Source organism: Peromyscus maniculatus, chromosome 16 (genome assembly GCF_049852395.1).
Source record: "Peromyscus maniculatus bairdii isolate BWxNUB_F1_BW_parent chromosome 16, HU_Pman_BW_mat_3.1, whole genome shotgun sequence".
In the NCBI taxonomy this organism is placed as follows: Eukaryota; Metazoa; Chordata; class Mammalia; order Rodentia; family Cricetidae; genus Peromyscus; species Peromyscus maniculatus.
In genome coordinates, this window is record NC_134867.1 from 46811118 (window position 1) to 46829997 (window position 18880).

Below are 18880 nucleotides of genomic sequence, written 5' to 3' on the forward strand. Positions count from 1 at the left end.
TGGTTTGTGACCTTGGAGGAGACCATGTAGGGCCTGTGGACCATGTTTGTCACAGGGTGGAGTGTTTGTTCACCCTGTTTCTTTCATCTCCTCTTGAGGTAAGGATGCATTCGACCTCCTAGACTGCACTAGAGTCTAGGTAAGGATGCATTCGACCTCCTAGACTGTACTAGAGTCTAGGTAAGGATGCATTCGACCTCCTAGACTGGACTAGAGTCTAGTTAAGAATGCATTAGAGACTCCTAGACTGGCTGCTAGACTGTACTGCATTCTTTTCCTGGGGTTTATGATTTCTGTTAGGAATAGTTACCACATAGGTGTCCAGAGCAGTATGTACTTTACCCAGCAAACACCAAGCTCTATTATTGCCCGTGACGTATTAGTTATGGCCAGCCTGATACAGAAAATACACTAAGACTACAAGTCACATTGAACTTTTCTGTAAAGTGGAGACATGAGAAGTATGCATGTGTAAGTGAAAGGTTTATTTTTATTTATGTGTCTGTATGTGCATGTTTGTGTGTGTGCCCATGGAAGCCAGAAGAGGGCGTCAGATCCTCCAGAACTGGAGTGACACCTGGTTATAAGCCATCCAGCATGAGTGCTGGGGACCCAATTTGGATCCTCTGGAGGAGCAGCAAGCACTCTTAACCCATTGTGTGCCATCTCTGCAGCCCCTGTGTACTGAGCTTTCGTGAACTGGTGGAATTTTCTAGTAATTACTTCCAAATTGAATTTAAATTTTTTTCTCAGTTTATTTATTTTCTATGCATTATATGGCCTGCATGTATATCTGTGGACCGTATGCATGAAATGCCCATGGAAGCCAGAAGAGGGTGTCAGATCCCCTGGCATTGGAGTTATAGATAATTGTTAGCCATCACATGGGTGCTGGGAATTGAATCTGGACCCTCTGGAAGTGCAGTCAATGCTCTTAAAATGAGCCATCTCTCCAACCCCTCACATTGAGTTTCAGTGAAATCTTAGATCTACAGGGTGTTTACCAAGCTGAGAATTGTCTCAGTTATAATTACCCACAGCTACTCAACAGCAGCAGAATGAAGGAGAGGCTTCATTTCCTTTCATGTAAACCAAGTGCAAAGGCAGATAACCCAAGACTGGTGATGCTTGGTCATCTTGACCTTTAGAGTCCCTTTTATCCCCAACTTGTGACTTGCACATTCACAGTGACCTCAGACCAGCAGATTGGCTCTTCTGGATGTCACTTCCATCTTTAGTAAGGAGAGAAAATGAGTGTTCTTTCCAGTTGCGTCAGTCCCTTAATATCCCAATGGGAACCCTGGCCCAGGACTTCATCCTGGATTGCCCTGCTTACCACCATCAGCAAGCGAGCCTGAGAAACAGTATTTTTAGCAGAGCGCATTGCGGAAATGTGCTGACAGTGCAAGAGTTTCTCACTGATGAAGAAAAGGAAAGAGCCATCAGCATGAAACAAGATTCCACTAAGCAAAGACGATGTCAATCATACTTGTCAAGCTATGCCAATAGGTAGACAGATGTTAGTACAAGTGATACGTCAAACCAGGACCATAAACGCAGCTGGGGTAAATAGATTGTCTCTAGATAACTTGGAAACAGCTTTGCATATCATTTTAAAAGCCCTTCATCACTCAGTAGTTTATAATGCTAGCCTTACATAACCTTTACATTTGGACTCTGCTAGTGTTAGCAGTTATCTTTCCCCCCCATAGAACAGCTATAATGTGTGTTTCTTAGTTCCACCAGCCATCTTACCTGAGTGGAAGATCTGGGGGACATTTTACATTTAGACCCCATAGAAGTGTAAGACTTAGAGTGTTGTTTCTACAAATAGATATCAATGTATAGTGTTATTTTCTATGAGAGGCTTTAAACATTATTTCTTTCAAGATTACGTAATCATTACATAGTCAGGATTTTATTTAACATGTTCCTGGTTACAGGGTATTTCTTTTTTTCTTTTTTTTTTTTAAAGTTTACGTGCATTGGTGTTTTGCCTGCTTGTGTGTCTGTGTGAGGGTAACAGAAGACCTGGTACTAGAGTTACAGACTAGTGTCATGTGGGTGCTGGGACTCAAACCCGGATCCTCTGGAAAAGCAGCCAGTGCTCTTAACCACTGAACTGTCTCCCGAGCCACTGATAGGGTATTTCTCGCTGTATTTTTTTTCTAATGACTATTTTAAACCAAACCTAAACATTTTCATTGTAAAAACCAATGTTCTTGTAAAGGAATTTTATATTCATTTATTACTGGTAATCTAATTGGTATTTTAAAATTACGTGTATCAAACTCATTATCATAACTTTTCTCTGTCATTTTCTGTCCACATTCAGATATCAAGCAGAATCTTCTGACATTGATATTTGACTTGTCATCATGTGTAAACATGTGCAAGCATGTTTAAGACTCTTAGGACACATTTGCATCTGTTTTTCATATTTCATTGAATGCCTACATGCAGTTATAAAGAAAAAATTTTTAAATAAAAAAATTATAAAACTTATGAACAAAGTCTCCACTTCGTCCACTATCAATAAATAAATAAATCCCAAAAATGTCCTCCTACCCCCATTATTGGAGAGATGAATTGTCACTTCTAAATTGATGCTGAAATACAAAATTCTCTATTTGTGGTAAATGCACTGTTGATTTGAACCAATGGTGCGCCTTACCAAGTGACTGGTTTAGATTAAGTACCAGGAGTGACGGCCACTCTCTTCTTCACCACAGGTATAGAAGCCTAAAGCATTTCAATTATGATGTCTGCCAGAGTTGCTTCTTTTCGGGAAGAACAGCAAAGGGCCACAAATTACATTATCCAATGGTGGAATACTGTATCCCGGTGAGTACAGAGCTTTTGAACCAACTGATCAAAGATGACATTTTTATTCATTGCATTTTTACTTAACTTTGTTTTAAAACCTCTTTCGAGAATGTTTGGTCGTAATATTTTTTTCTTTTAAGTATATGTGCTTCTTGTGTTGAATTAATTAAGAAAAATTCTTCATTACTCCAGTTGTAATGTGTTAACTTCTTAAGTAGGTGTTTTGACTTTAAACTTAACTTCTTTTAAGCAAATTAAGAACTGATACTGACTTACCTATGTTGAAAATGAAACTATTTGCTGAAACCGACCATGTTTATCTTAGTCCTTTAAAGGATATTTTCTGAAAAAAAAAAGTTACACATTATCAAAATGAAAAATAGAGAAATCAAAAATATCATTCATAGATTTAGTTTTTGAACAAACTAACCTTCTAATAGCTTTACATGTTCTAACTATATAAAAATCTGAGTATGCATATATGTGTATATGTATTTTGACTTAATTTTCTTAAGGAACTATGTAGCTCACTATGTAGCTTTGGCTGGCCTAGAGCTCACTATGTATATTGGACTAATCTGCACATAAAAAGATACGCCTACATCTACTTCCTGAGTGCCAGGATTCAAGACATGCACTACCATGCTTGCTGTTAATATATTTTTTTTAGCCTGAGTTTTTCATTTGACTTTGTAGAAAATAGCTGCCTCCCATTTTTCCTTAGACAATAGCTTCCCATCACAAAGTATTAATTGAATGAATGACTATAATTGGCCTAACCACCTTTGAATTTAGGTCTTCAGTCTCCCAGTGTTATAAGCCATCTTTAAAAACATTACTGAGAAGGTAGCAGCACTTTATATGTGTTACATAAATTGTGTTTCCATTGAGTTAATGACTAGAAGTGGTCATCTAGGTCAATGAATATGAGTATCTTCACAGCCAAAATACTTGATCCCAAGTCATATTCCAAAAGAGATCTCTGCCACCGTATGATATTGCCACATTTGCTAATGTGTTCATTTTCCCATTACCCCCCGCCCCAGCACTAGTTATAGCTATTGTGGTTCCTTTGACCTAAAGCTGCTTTGTCCTGAGATTATGCTCATTTTCTGTCAGGAGCTATCCCTTGGCTTCCTCCCAAATCACCCCAAAATTTATTCATAGAGTTATGTATTTTCTTTGGTTTAGAGAATTAAGTAACTTTTGGATCATAAACCTATACAAAGGCAGCTAGCTGTACTTATAAAATATGTACATATCATTCTCCAATTCTTTTTTTTTCATTCTCCAATTCTTAGTGTCTTATTTTAAGTAAATAAAGACTCATATATGGAGAGGAAATTTCTAGAAAATGTTACTGAATTATAATGGATGAAATAATCTTGATGCCTAACATTAACCAAGAAAATATTGCTCCCAAGGAAGTTCGGAAAGTTCATTTATTACAGTTATTAGTTTATTTACTAAATCAACTAATATTGAATTCTTGCAGTGTGTCAGGCATTATTAGAGCTAGGTGCTAGTTGAAGTGGTAATGACAGATTCTAGTCAGTAGATAGTCCATATGTATGTGTGAATGGTTATGTCTGTACACTTTGGTGCCCAGAAGTAACTGAGTGTGTTAACAGAAGATTGCTGGCTAAGGGAGAGAGGAACAGGAAGTGAGGGTAAGCAGAAGGCAAGGGGAAAGTGACAAAGGACAGCCAGTGTGATGCCTGAGACCAGCTGTGTCTGCAGTTAGAGAAGTTAACATAAGTCTGCATAGAGATTGGGAGACACAGTCCCTTCTTGCCTGGTAATCACCTTTCAGAGAAATGGCTTTCAAGAGAGACTCCTGAGTGGTAAGCGATCATATTCATCTCAGGGCCAGAGCACAGTTCAGAGTCCTCAGTCCTTTTTGATCGGTCCCCTTGGAGTGGTCAGGGCTTGTCTTCAGCTTTAGATGGGAACGAACAGTAAATTTTTTGAGCAGCATAGTTCCTTCAGGTAGATATGCTTTTAAGTGAAGCTGGGGGGGTGAGGGTCATAAGAAATAGGCAGCCTTGGGCTATCAGAAATTAAGATAATGTTTGTTCAGGTCTTTTAAAAGAAAGCGGGGTTGGGTGGGAGGAATAATTTGAACTGAGAATATACTATTTTTATAGGTCATAACTTTAACGGAGTAGAAGGCTAGCAGCCCCAGCTTTAGCTAGTTCAAGGGGAGAATCTGTCTCCAGTGTTAGCTCTAAGGCTTTGTTGGTTGCTCCCAGGAAAGACAAGATTACTGACGTTCCTGCTGCTGTCTACATAGGAGGAGAGAGTCTGTGATATTGAGCAAGGAAACAAAGAAAGGAGATGATCCAGGATGTAGTGAGTGCCTTTGGAAAGCAGGATAAGGCAATAGATGAAAAGAGGAGCCACTGTAGTCGAGCAAAACCAGGACCTGCTTGAGAAGCCAACCTTTGGGTTGAACCTGAAGGTGGAGAGAGTCAGCAGCCATGTAAAGAAGGAGGTAGAGTAATAGATTAGACGTGGCACAAGGAAGAAGCAGCATCCTTAGTGTGTTCCCACGGCGGCAAAGAGGCTGACAGGGAGGTGTAGAACCGAAGTGGAAGGTGTCCCTCAAACAAGACAGGAAGCACTTGGTTCCTATGCTTCAGGATGAGGTACCCAGAGAAAAATGAAAAGTAGGGTCCCCTGTTCAAAGAGCACCAAGACTTTTGAAATGACAGTGAAGGGCCGTCAACTGAGCTAGGATCTTCTGAGCGTGGGGTCGCTCGCTGCAGATGCTTAGGCCTTCTGTCCAGGGAATTTCTCCTTCACTAAAGGGACAAAAAAAAAAAAGGCTTGATGAAAAAAACAGAGTCAGGTTGTATGACACCATTCAGATCCTTGAAAAAGATTTGGATTGGGAGGAAATAAAATGTTAATATTTACATGATAATAATTAAAAATTCAGGGAGACAGTTATAAAGATCTAATGCTAAATGGAAAAAATAAAAAATAAGTAGATGAGGTTAGAGTAATGATATAGAATTACTAATTTTATTCTCATTACATATAATCATTTCTAAAAGTTTTCTAACATTCTCAAGCAGTTTGTAATCAATACGTGTTTAATAATCATTGGCCGATGGAAGCCTGCTTACAATCACTAGTGAGTGTATAAAGTCCTTTCTCCTACTACCAATGTGGAATCGAACAAAACAAAACTCTAATTCAGTGTTTCTCAACCTGTGAATCACAACCCCATTGGGGAGCTAAATGATCCTTTCACAGGGGTCACCTAAGACCATCAGAAAACACAGATATTTACATTATGCTTCATAATAGCAGTAAAATTGCAGTTATAAAGCAGCAACAAAAATAATTTTATGGTTGGGGGGTCACCAAAACATGAGGAACTGTATTAAAGGGCCGTAGCATTAGGTAGGTTGAGAACCCCTGCTCTAAGTTATTCCAAACTGTTTCTGTTACGTAGTCCTTTCCAAGTGACTCTTCCATTTCTGGGGTTCCAGCTTGCCCCTTGATTTCCTGGGTGATATCCCTTTTCGAGCCATGTTTTGGGAGATCGTTTGGCTTTTCCTGAACTTCAGCAGCAGTCCTATCCACTGCTATATTAGGTTAGTTTTTGCATTTGACCTACAAGTTTTTGTTCCTTTCCACCCGCTTTGTGCAGGGAATCACACCTAGAGCCTCATGCATCCTAGGCAAACAGCCTACCACAGAGCATGCATGCTAGGCGAGCAACCTAGTACAGAGCTAAACCTGTAACTTTTTATAAAGTACCTAGATATATTTGTAAACTGAGTCTTAGAGGCACGCTCTTGCCCTTCAATGATATGACACGACTTAACTGCTTTCCATTTTTTTCACCTCCATTCTTAAGATCTATTCCTTTTTCCTTCTGCTGTCTTATTTTTAAATACGCTTTATCTATGATCCATCTATCTTCCACCCAACATCTAAATTCCCTTAATATCTACCTTAGAAAATGGGCTTAAACGCGAGCTTAGTTTTCCCAGTAAAGTGATAATAAGTGATACTTGCACACTAAATGGATGTGACCTTCCCATAAGCATCTTGGTCCTTGCAGTTCTCATAGCCCATCTCCATTACTGGCTAAGAAAATGGCCTGTTCATACCACTGGCTCATCTCTTTCTCATACAAGGTCACATTTTACCCTTCTCTCAATGTTTTTTTTTTTTTTTTTTTTTATGGCTGAAAGGTATAATTTGTAAACCCCATTTTAGTCCCTCAGTACTCCCCAAGTGTTTCACCAACCTATCAGCTTATTATTTATGACAGTGTTTGTGTTTAGCTATATGAAGACTAATGGTGCATGAATTAGCTATCATGATTCATGAAGATATTTTATGATACTGATAATAAAATATTAACACGAGGAAGTGGAGCAGATTGTTTTTCTAGGAAAATTATTTTCAACTCTTACTACCCATTACTGTTCTATCATCCAAATTTGTACCTTAATAACTTCTTCACTCAGCTTTATAAAAGTTTATGCTCAAGAGATAGCGTGACTTGGATTGCATTTGATGTCTGTCACCTTCCTCTCCATTCACGTGTAGCCTACATTTTTCACAAAAACACCTCAAATGATACTTAGAGAGGAACCCTCGTAGCTTCTTCTAAGGTGTCGGGCCTCTGGTAAAGACAGCACATTATGGTAGGAGCATGCAGTAAACATACTTGTATGCCGAGCCAGAGAAGCAGAGAAGAGCAAAGACAGTGTCCCACAGTCTCCTTCAAGAGCACTCTGCCAGTGACTCGGCCTCCCACTAGGCCTCACCTTTAAAAGCTTCCACCAACTTCCGATAAGGACACCCTAGAGATTGCCTTTAATATGTGGACCTTCAGGGGACACTCATCAACCAAGCTTAGTCCCTTATTTGCTGCTGTAACAAACCACAGATGTTGGTGTTTCATGAGCAGCCTCCTTCTTGGCTCCTGTGTCTGAGGAACTTCAAGCTGGAAGGCACCTCATGGGGCCAGGGCTATCTCACATCCTTTCCTAGTAGGAGATAAAAAGGCAAGACAACACATGGAAAAAAGAGGAGAGGAAGCCCAACACATTTTCTATCAGGAATCTTGGCTGCTAAAATGCAGCCCTTAGGATACAATTCACCCTTGAGGATCTGTGATGTAACCCAGTCTTAAGAATCCTGCCTTTCAACACTGCTGCTTCCAGAGAAACTTTCCAACACATTTAAGTAATTAAAGCACTTACCTCCACAGTGAAAATTTCCCCATCCAGTCTTCTTTAAATTCGTCACTGCTGTGAATAACCAAAATTTAATTTGAGTTAGAAAAATAATCATGTTATTAGAGCATGCAAAAGTCTTTTATTTTTAAATTCACGCTATAATTTCATATATACAACATTTTTGTTTGGTTGGGTTGTGATTTTATAACTGGAAGTGATGGAGTCCAACCACAGGGTCTCACACATGCTATCCCAGATCTTTTAAAGGTTACTTTTACTTTGAGAGAGGGTTTCAAAATTGCCCAAGTTGACCTTGGACTTGCAGCCTTCTACCCTCAATCTTCTGAGGGGATGGAGCTACAGGGCTGCGCTGCCAGAACCAGCACACTCTTAACTATAGCAACAATACCATCTATGACGGCTCTGGAACTGACTCGTGTTACAACTGACAATTTTAATGTGTTTCCATTTCTAAACTTCTCTCCAGATTTGGCAGTCACCATTCTACCCTCTGCTGCTATCAGTCTGACTTCTAACTTTTTAAACTTTTTTAAAGATTCTATGTATAAATAAGACCTATGTATAAATATATGGAATATTTCTCTTTGCATATCTGAGTCATTTCACTCAGTATAATGTTCTCAGGTTCATCTGTGTTGTCGAAAATTTGAGGATTCCTTCTTTTATAAGGCTGAGTAATACAGCTCTCTCTCTCTCTCTCTCTCTCTCTCTCTGTGTGTGTGTGTGTGTGTGTGTGTGTGTGTGTGTGTGTGTGTGTGAGAGAGAGAGAGAGAGAGAGAGAGAGAGAGAGAGAGAGAGAGAGAGAGAGAGATTTTCTTTATTCATGTATTGTGGGATATTTAAGTTGACTCCACATCTCACCTCCTACACATAATGCTACGATGACCGTGAGAGTATAGTACCTCTTTGAGAAGTTGGAGTGATTGTCTTTGTGTCCAGAAGTAGGATTTCTACTTACTTGGTAGAAGTAATTCACTTAGTCTTGATCTTTTAACGCCTTTAACTCCTTTAAAGCACCTCTGACTGTTCTTTATCAAGGCTGGACCACGAATGGTATGCCTTTACATTTCAGAGTGCTGGAATGCATGTGGTTTATAAGAGTGTGTGCAATTGCTAACTATGAGTGAGCACTGAATAGGGTTAAATGCTAAGGGAATGGAAAGTGTTTAGAATCTCTGTGAGGGTCAGTCTGGAGTCACTAAAAGATGAATAAAGATTGCTACCTTGCCACAGGAGCACAGCTGAGGTTAATTGCCAAGAATTTGTTATCTATGGTTCTGTCATTGTTCAGCAGCTTTAGAGTTATACAATAATAGTTAAGGCCAAAGGAGTAAGAAATTCACAAGTAGTCATGGTGCTGTGGTTTTCATGGGCTTTCCTCATGCCGAATAAACCTAATGCAGGTGAAGGGGCTAGAGGCGAAAGTTTGGGGGTGCGGAAAACTTTATTTGTATTAAAAAAAATGATACAAGGAGAGGAAGACTCCAGTCTAGTCAACAAGATATTCTTTTCCCACCAAGTTATAGTTCTTAGAATGAAAGATGCTTAGCATTCTGGCAGGGCCAAAGGTATAGTCATATCCCAATATTTAACCAAAATAGGATGTAGAGGGTTTCAGAAGTGAGGTGGCATTTAGGGCATCATCACTGGGTCTCCAGAAAATGGCAGATTCTAGCTGTGTGCCATTGTATCTTAAAAGGGACTTCAATAGTACATCGATTGTAGATAGTGAGGCAGAGGGGCAAATTGCAGAGGAAGGAAAAACCCTTCTTTTCCTCCAATTACTAGGGTCATAGCTGAAGACAGATTAGCAAATGTACAAAAATTCACTGAATGACAAGTTTTCACTAATTCTGAGGCTTTCATGAGGAAATGAAAACCCAGGGAAATAGAGAAGCCTGTTTAGTTGAATGCTAAGGATTGCATGAAGAGTGGACCGCCAGAGAAGTCGACATGAACAGGAAGGTTGCGACATAGCCTCGGGGTACTAGGGAAATCAAAAGCCTGCTTGTAGAGATGCTGCTCTAGGTCCGTTGACCTCAAAAGATGCCCCAGTCATTCACTGCTGCCGTAGCAGAACACTTCCAAATGAATAACTGACGAACTACAGGTGGTTATCTGCCACAGAGTTTCGGAGACTGAGAAATCCCAGATGGAAGTCTCCATCTGGTAATAGCAATTGCGCCATGTTATTCCATACTGAAAGACATTACAAGATAACACAAAGAGGGGAAAAGAGAAAGAGCTATACACATCCATTTTTTCAGGCACCAAGATCAGTAACAACCCTCTTCTGCCATAACATTAGTCCACCAGAGCCCACATTACCTAATCATGTCTTAACATCCTGTCCTTCAACACCGTTTACTGGGAATTAGGCTTCTAATATAGGGGATGTATGGGACACTTCCAACACTAAGCGATAGATAATGGTGGCAATTCCTACCTGCCCAAGAGAGGCTTTATGAGATGCTCCAGGGGACAAGATCAGAGGATGACCTGCCTGCTTCTGCTGATGTTTCAAGTGCCATAGTTTGGGGTAACATGTACTAAATCACAGTGAATGCAAACCTCCTTTCCTCTCGCCCTGCACAGTACTGTCATCAGCATTGGGGTTCATGTAAGGGAAGGGGTATGAACATGCTGTAGGGGAATTTGTGGAAACAAGTAGAATGCACAGCAGTGAAACATGGAAAGTATACAGATAGAGGCTGTGTGCATGGACTGAGGGACAGTGGCCCCACCAAGTTAGGGAAAAGGAGAAATGGAGAGAGTGTGGTGTTGTTAAATACAGATGTCAGGATATGAAGGGCTGGCTAGGATGGCAAGGTATTTTGAGAGACATGATAGCTCGAGATGAAGAGACTAGATAATTTGGAAAAATAATGTTATCTGGAAGGGCAGAGGTGTTGGCTACTTCCAGCTTCGAAATGGTGGGTTTGCGTCGCTGTAAATTTTCTCACTCAGTTGAAGGTCGTTAGACAGAACTGGTTGACACTTGTATTTTCACTGAGATTTTTGCTAAAAAAAAATAGGAAGAGTAGGGGGAAGTGTCTCTGTGGAGAGCAGCTTACTAAATTTGTATCACTTAAAACAGATTGGTAGTATAGTTTTTAAACAAGTGTGTAGTCGTATTTTCATTACTTAGGAAATACTTTGTTTAGTCAAACCTATGTGGGTAAGGCCTTACATATTTAATATAGCATGTGATTCCTCACAAATAGAAACAACAGCAAACATTTATAGACCAGCATTAATTTCAATATGATATCAACTCAACACAGTAGGTACATGGAGATAACTTTCTTTTCAATGTTGATAGCATGGCTAAGGTTTCCAAATACCTAAATTGTATGTGTTATTTGGTCATATAAAAAGTCCAATAATAGCAACACGATCACATTAGCAACTTCATCAGGTTCTATTGTCAACCAAACAAAATGATGGAGACTTCCAGGGTATTATAGTTATGAATGTTATGTTTAAAACCAAGTTCAGCATATTTGTCATGCTAAGTACAGTGTGGAAGACATGAGGTATGGGCAGGCAAAAAGAACTTACCAAGAACAGAGGCAGACAGAATTTATTGAAATCTATTGTCTAGGAGCTGCAAAGGAGTTCTTATAGAGTGCAGATGTACTGAGATGACTCTGGTTGATCTTATCTCATGGGCCATTTATGTGGGTCTCATCTCGCCCTCTTACTAAAAGTAAATTTTACAGCGTATGTTGTCTTTCTTGGGGGTGGGCATTTGAGTAGAGGCCATAGTGGTCCATTAGGGTTTGGTCTCCAAATGTGTTCTTCTTTGGAGTCAGGTTCAAGTCACTATGGCCTGGTTGTTTAAGTGTAGTGCTTTTGCTTTTGTTTTTTGGCCTCTCGCCTACAATACCGTTCTTATTGTTGTGGATTTATAGACGTAGAAATAACCCCAGGTTTGTATTTCCTGTGCTTTTAGAAACTGATAGAATCAAAATATTATATGGGAAAACAAAACAGATTTTTAGAAGGTTAAGGCTGAATCTGTGCCTTTTGAATTGCATTGGCAAAAGTAAAATGTAAGGATAAAAAGGGACACACTGGCACAAGTCGCCTTGTCTCCTCCCTCCTGCCAGCATCGGTGTGTTGGGAAGGCTGTGAAAACCAACTGTAAGAAAATGCTGAAATGCTGATTCCGTCCTTGTGAGGTTGGCATGGTTTGTGTTGGCAGCCCTGTGTCTTCAGATGCGCTTTGGGATATTGGCCAATATGCTAAAATCACAGCATTATTGCTGTTTCTCTAACTTCAGCATCCCGAAGTGGTTTTTTTTTAAAGCTCTTATCTTCCCGATGGTGATTTCCCAGCAAGTCCGGTGCATTTAGATGGTGCCATTAGCTCTTAAGGCTGCAAGAAGCTCTACTTCACATCGGCGGCTTATGACCATGCTTGTTCTTGGTGATTCTGTCAATGTTACTTAATTTTTAGCTTCCTGTTTTTCCATTAAGACCCAAAAGGCTCTGAGTTTCTCTTACTGATTTCAACCAAGCTGTAGAATCCAAATGTGTCTGAATTTTAACTTGTTGAAATCAGTGAAAACTGAGTAAAAACCCAGGGTTAGTTTTGTCATTAAAAATGAAAATTTCCCTGCCAGTGTTTCAATGTCCTGTGATAATGAAATGGACCACTTAGAAGTTTGCATACAACCCTCAGCTCTGTCTTCAAGCAGGAAACCTTTGCTAATGAGTGTGCTTTGCCTCAGTGACTCCAGCATTTGTCCATGGTCCACATGGCAACATTTCATTATTTACCTATGTGTCAGACGACCGTGCATTTTTATATAACCTTGATTTACATCATTGCACTTCTGTGTTTCCCTCTATATAACTTATTAATATTTGAATTTAAAAGTTGAAAACCCAATGTTGGAAGTGTTTGTTATGGACATATGTAATACCGTTATTTAAGCAATGAACTGACCAAGAAAATTGCTGGGAAATGAAAATTAAATATAGTTTGTCACTCTTTTCAGTTCTTTTTGTTATTTGGTTTAATTGATGTGAAATAGCAGTTGTGTTTTGTCCTTGGGGACTTTTGGCACCATCGTAAACAGTTCCTTTCTATGAGGTGCCTTGTGGATTTCTGGTGTTAGTAGTGGATGGTTCTTCAGCTTAAGTAGAAAAGCAATTTATTCAAGCAGTCACTTCATAACAAATAGCACAGGGCTTAGCATCTCTGAATTCTAGATTCTTCTGTACCTTGGCCTTGCTTTTTGTCTGCGAGTCACATTAATGACAAGGAAATGCCTTTCAGTCATCCATCAATGTGTTTGAAGTACAAGAATGTGCTGGGGGTCAGCATTTAAGCTAAGGATATACAGTTTAAAATACGGAACAGAGATGTAGGGATTCATGTACATGAATTAATATATAGATACACGATCGAAGCCAAAGATAACTTCAAAGTATACTTCACCTGAAGTGACTATATTGGCTCTCAATTAAAGAGTAATTGGAAAAAAATTTAAAATACTCCTGATGGAGACTGGGGAGATGGCTCAGTGGTTGAGAGCACTGACTGCTCTTCCAGAGGACTTGAGTTTGATTCTCAGCCCCCATATGACTGCTAACAACTGTAACTCCATTTCTAGGGGATCTGATGGCCTCTTCTGGCCCGTGAAGGACAGACATACATGCAAGCAAGACATCCATATATATACAATAAAATCAAATAACTATTAATATAGCATATATAAGTATACTATATATTCATATACTATAGTGTACATAGTATATATAAGTATACTATATGTATTAAAATACTCCTTTTACTGCTTTTATTGCCATTGGTAAAACAGGACCAAAGAATGAAGTTGTCTGTCTGGTTTCAATACCTTAGGGTTTTGATCGAAGTGTGCACGAGAAGATTGGTTCTACAGTAGATTTTATAACTGGGCAAAACTTACCAATATTTTATTCATTCATTTATGATGATGAAGACCAAGTGGAGAGCTAGCTATTAGTATTACTCAAGTGAGTTTTTATCCTTTTACTGCTACTTTACTTCAGGATAAGGGAGTGTTTCTTGAGTATTTACATGCCGACTTGTGTTTTCATTCAATTCCAGCTATTTCACCATGGCTCGCTATAATTAGCTTTAGAAGAAGAAAAACACTAATTTGGAGGGCCACTCTCACAAGAGTGTGAGTTCTTCCAAGTTTGTGGGTAATCAGTCTTGGGGAACTTGGAGGGAGATGGTGACTCCATGGCTTCAGGCTATCTCAATCTCTTTGTGTTTGTCGTTTCCCCTCATTCATTAGTTAGATAAAAACAAACAGGGCAATTAATCAGTAAAAACAGAAATCCACATAGACAATAATCACAATAAAATCCTGTACTAATAAAGCCCACCAACAAAACTGTATGGTGGCAGGCCACCACTAGCCACAGAACCTACAAGACTGTCACCACATGGGGAACTGAGAAGGAAGCAAAGGTATTTGCGAACTGTAGATCCTCCCAAGACATCAGATGGTCTGTTGCAAACACAATGGCTGTGTTTTTGAGCAGAATTCTACCATGGGGGCACTTATCCTGTCCAACTTCAATGGGATAGTGCTTGTTTTATCGAATGATATTTTACTTTGTTATATTTTAATATTTTTAGAAGCCTGCTCTTTTCTAATGAGAGACAGAAAGGGAGTGAATATGGACAGGAGAGGAGGTGGAGAGGAACTGGGAGAGGTAGAGGGAGGAGAAACTGTAATCAAGATATATTATGTGAGCAAAGAATCTATTTTCAATAAAAGAAAAAAAAAGCCCTACTGTTCCAAGAAATGAGTGTGGCATTTAACAGGTTGACTCACTGTACAGTAATTTCCAGTAAGTTCCTTTCTATTCCATCTTCCCACCATAATAGCAACAGCTGTCTGCTTTTAAAGACCAAAGCACTGAATCTAATGTGAAGGGTGAGTTGAGTTTGATGGCATCCTTTAGACTAGGTGGTGGGCTTCTTTTTGCCAAGGCATTGCATTAGCACTATAAAATTAGGAGCTACTAGATACTGTTGTTAGGTGGCTAATTAGACCAAGCTAATGTAAATATTTTTACCATTTTTGTGCAAACTATTAGGCTTAAATCATTGCTGTGGCTCTATTCCAACTGCAGAATTACATTCTGTTATCCTGGATGTTGTCCCTAGCCACTATGGGAAGACTCATGTTTCCTATCTCCTTTAGTGTTGGGATGATGTTTATGGAGCTAGTGAATGACAGCCTTAGATTACAACTTTGGATGGCACCTATCTTCCCTCAATATAAAAACTATTGTAGAAAGCAGAACATACTGTTTCTGTGTGAATACATACTTTATAATACACATGCTTTGTTAGAAACAATTTAACTTCATGCCTTAACTTTGGGGAAAGTGAGCAGGTGTTTGGTGTTTTTTTTGTAGTGGGGGCAGAATAGAGAAGTGTTTTTTTTTAATTGCTTGATTAGTTTTATTATAGCTTTCTAGGTTCTGGATATAGTTGGTATATTTAACTGCCACATGTGTAATGTGGGGTTGGCCTTGTGCCTTGGAGTGGTCTGTCACTTTTCCCTCAAACATGAGTCCACATAAGAACCCAGAACAGATAAGCTAAAACAACATAGAAACCATAGCAGACACGCTAGGTGAAGCTCCATCTATGAAACATCCAGAATAAACAAGCTCATAGACTCAGAAGGTAGATTAAGACATGCCAGGGTTTGGGCATGAATGGCAGGAATATGGCACCTTTGAAGAGTGATGGAGTCATGATGTATGTAAGTAGATAGTGGTGTGGTTGTTCACATAGGAGTGTACTCACAACCAGTGAGTTGTACGCTGTACACTGCCCAGAGGTGGGAGGTAGGGGGATTTGGAGCTTTGCTCACCTGACCTTTCTATCTCCCACCCAACTCAGGGCTACAAGTTAAAAACCTCTGGACTCAAAAATGAATGCCTTCGCATAGCCAAGCATAGAGACAGGCTATGCTGAAGTGGGAGCACATTCTTCAGTCAGTATTTCTGTATACATTAACTGCCCATGCTAAGAGCAGACACAGGAGCAATGGAATCCCAAATGCTTCTTCCACGGGTCTTCCTTCTGAATTTCTGTTTTAGAAAACCTCTGCCCTTTTCCACCTTCACAAGGATGCACATGCCTATGGCATCCGCTGTCTCAGAGTGATGCTGTTATAGAAGGTGTGCGTGCCCTTTGCGGTTCATGGTGAAGTCTTTTGTTCTCCATTCCAGGCATTCCTCGTTTTTTTTCTCCCTCGACTTTATTCTGCTTGTTTCTCCTTTCTGCCTGGTACAGATTGGTATAAATATTAACCTTTTTCCCATAGAGTTGCCTTGAGATGCTGTCGGCATGTGTGTGTAGGTGTATGGGAGAACATGCTGGTGTGCGCTACTCATACCAGTGCCTAGCACATGTATACATATGTGTCTGTGGAGGGCAGAGGTCAACCGTGGGGTTCATTTCTCAGGAATTATCCTCCTTATTGTCTTAACTTGCTTAAAGTTCACGAACCCCAGGGATCTGCCTGTCGTTGCCTCTCCAGTTCTCACTGATATACAAGCAGTCCCCAGCCCCCAACTTGAATGTCTTTGTTTGTTTATGTACCTTCCCATGAAAAGTTTTGTCCCTCTGCACTTCTGCTACGTGAAAGACAGACCATCTCCATCGCACTTCAGATTGTCCGGTTTACTTTCCGTTACTAAAAACAGGCTCGACGCTATGAAACTGATAATAACAAGAGGTTGCCCTTGTTGGGGATATTTGTTTTAATAAGAAGAAAAATTAATGGATTATTTTTACTCTCAATGTCTGCAGCTCATGCATACTTCTTTCTGCTTTGCAAGCCCAGAGTAGATTAAAAAAAAAAAAAACCTCTCTAATTGTTTAATAGAAGCAAAGTATTTATGTATAAAAAAATCAACTACAAAATAGAAAGCTATATACATATATACAGATGTGTGTGTATGAGATAAAGTACAACTTGTTTGTGTAAAAATATCTTTTTTCCAAATTCCATGCCTAGCTTGATAATGCAAGCCTATAACCCCAGCTACTGGACTATTAGGGAGGATTTCAAGTTCAAGGGCCCCCCTGGACCATAGAGTGAGTTTAATGACAGTCTGGACAACTTTGTAAGACTCTGTCTCAAAATAAAATTTTACAGAGGGCATATATTAAAAAGATATGTATATATATATATATACATATATATATGATATGATATATATATATATATATATATATATCAGGGGTAGCGAACTTCCCTAGCCTCAGCGAGAAACTAAGTTCAATCTCTAGTATCTAGTACCATAAAATAAAGAGTTTCAGTTCATAAACAAGTCTGTATGATGCTGGATCACTTGCCATTAAAGAAAAGGCATAGAGTGGGACTCAGATAAAACAGTACATATACATACCCATCGCTCTCTTTTGTGTTTTATAGAAAACTTCTCTGACTCTGTATAAAGACGAGGAATGAAGTCTATTCAGTGATAGATTTGAAAGCAAACAAGCTGATATAGGACCCAAGTATTAATTCAGCTCTCTGTTAATAATATGAATATGTAAATGCTCCTACAGGGCTAAAGCTGATGTCTGTGTTGAATATGAACACTAGAGTTGCTGATCGTATAGAATTAATCCTGGAGGATAGTTTATGGAATAAGATAAGGGAGTGGGCTTTGAGGAGTTTAAGCATCTCTCTTGTAAATGGTTATAGAAACTAGTCCTGCCAGGCATGGTGGTACATGGCCTTAGTCCCAGCACTCAAGAGGCAGAGGCCGACCTGGTTTACAGAGCAAGTTGTAGCCTATCCAGGGCTACATAATGAGACCCTGCCTCAACAAAACAAACAAACAACAAACTAAAACCCCAGTTATTTTGAAGTCCTTAAGGAAATAGAAACACTGTATATCACCATTACATTTTAATTCAGGTAAAATAATATATATATTGGCCAAAATTGTTGGCATTTAATAGCATTTAACTTACCTCTGCTCAGATTTTGTTGTAGGTGTTGTTGGAATCCTTGATATTTTAATGAGAACTGTGAATCTTTCAACCTCATAGACAACATCTGGGGAAGATGTGCGAGACTTCACGAAGGTGCTGAAGAACAAGTTCAGGTCCAAGAAATACTTTGCCAAACACCCCCGGCTTGGCTACCTGCCTGTCCAGACCGTGCTGGAAGGGGACAACTTAGAGACGTAAGTTCCATTCTAGCATTCAGTCTGTGAACACTTCTATCGCTCTATGTTTAATGCTAACAACACAAAAGAAATTCCACAGTACCAAAGAGATGTGTGTCCCAGTGAAATGTTTTATTTTGAAACAGGTAAATTCATTCTCCAACAACAATTAATTGTATTCCTTGTTTTTGTTTTTGTTTTTAATTTTTCCTTTCACACTGTCACAGCCTGTTTTTCTGAACTTGCAACTCTTTTTTTTTTTTTTTAAAGAAATATCTAGGTCAGATTGGGGTATCATTTGCTCTTTCATTTATTTCCCTTTCTTTTTTCCCTTTTAGAGGTTTTAATCTTTCTGTTATAATAACTTTTATTATTGTTTTATGGTACAGGGATAGAACCCTGAGCCTCACACATGCCAGACAAGTGTTCTACCTTTGAATTATAGTCCCAGCCCTATTTTACATCTTTTTAATATAAATTATCAGTAATACTTCATCTTGTACTTCAAATACACATCTATCCTGAAATCTCATTTTCTGTTTCTTCTTGGCCTTCTTAGAGATGAAAGTGGCAAAATGCAACAACTTTATTCATTGTATGAAATAGACAAAATTGCT

General features: G+C 39.2%; 1 protein-coding gene across 14 annotated transcripts in view; it reads left to right on the plus strand.

The window, feature by feature from the left end:
* Positions 1-18880, plus strand: part of Utrn (utrophin) — a 507746-nt gene that overhangs the window by 459840 nt on the left and 29026 nt on the right. For all 14 annotated transcript variants that reach the window (XR_013045087.1, XM_076552746.1, XM_076552748.1 and 11 more), the window contains 2 exons: positions 2733-2844; positions 18145-18281. Coding sequence is in view for 13 of the 14 variants with exons in the window: in XM_076552746.1 (XP_076408861.1) it covers positions 2733-2844; positions 18145-18281 (249 nt within the window). In the remaining variant the exon portion in view is untranslated. The remainder of the gene's footprint in view (positions 1-2732; positions 2845-18144; positions 18282-18880) is intronic.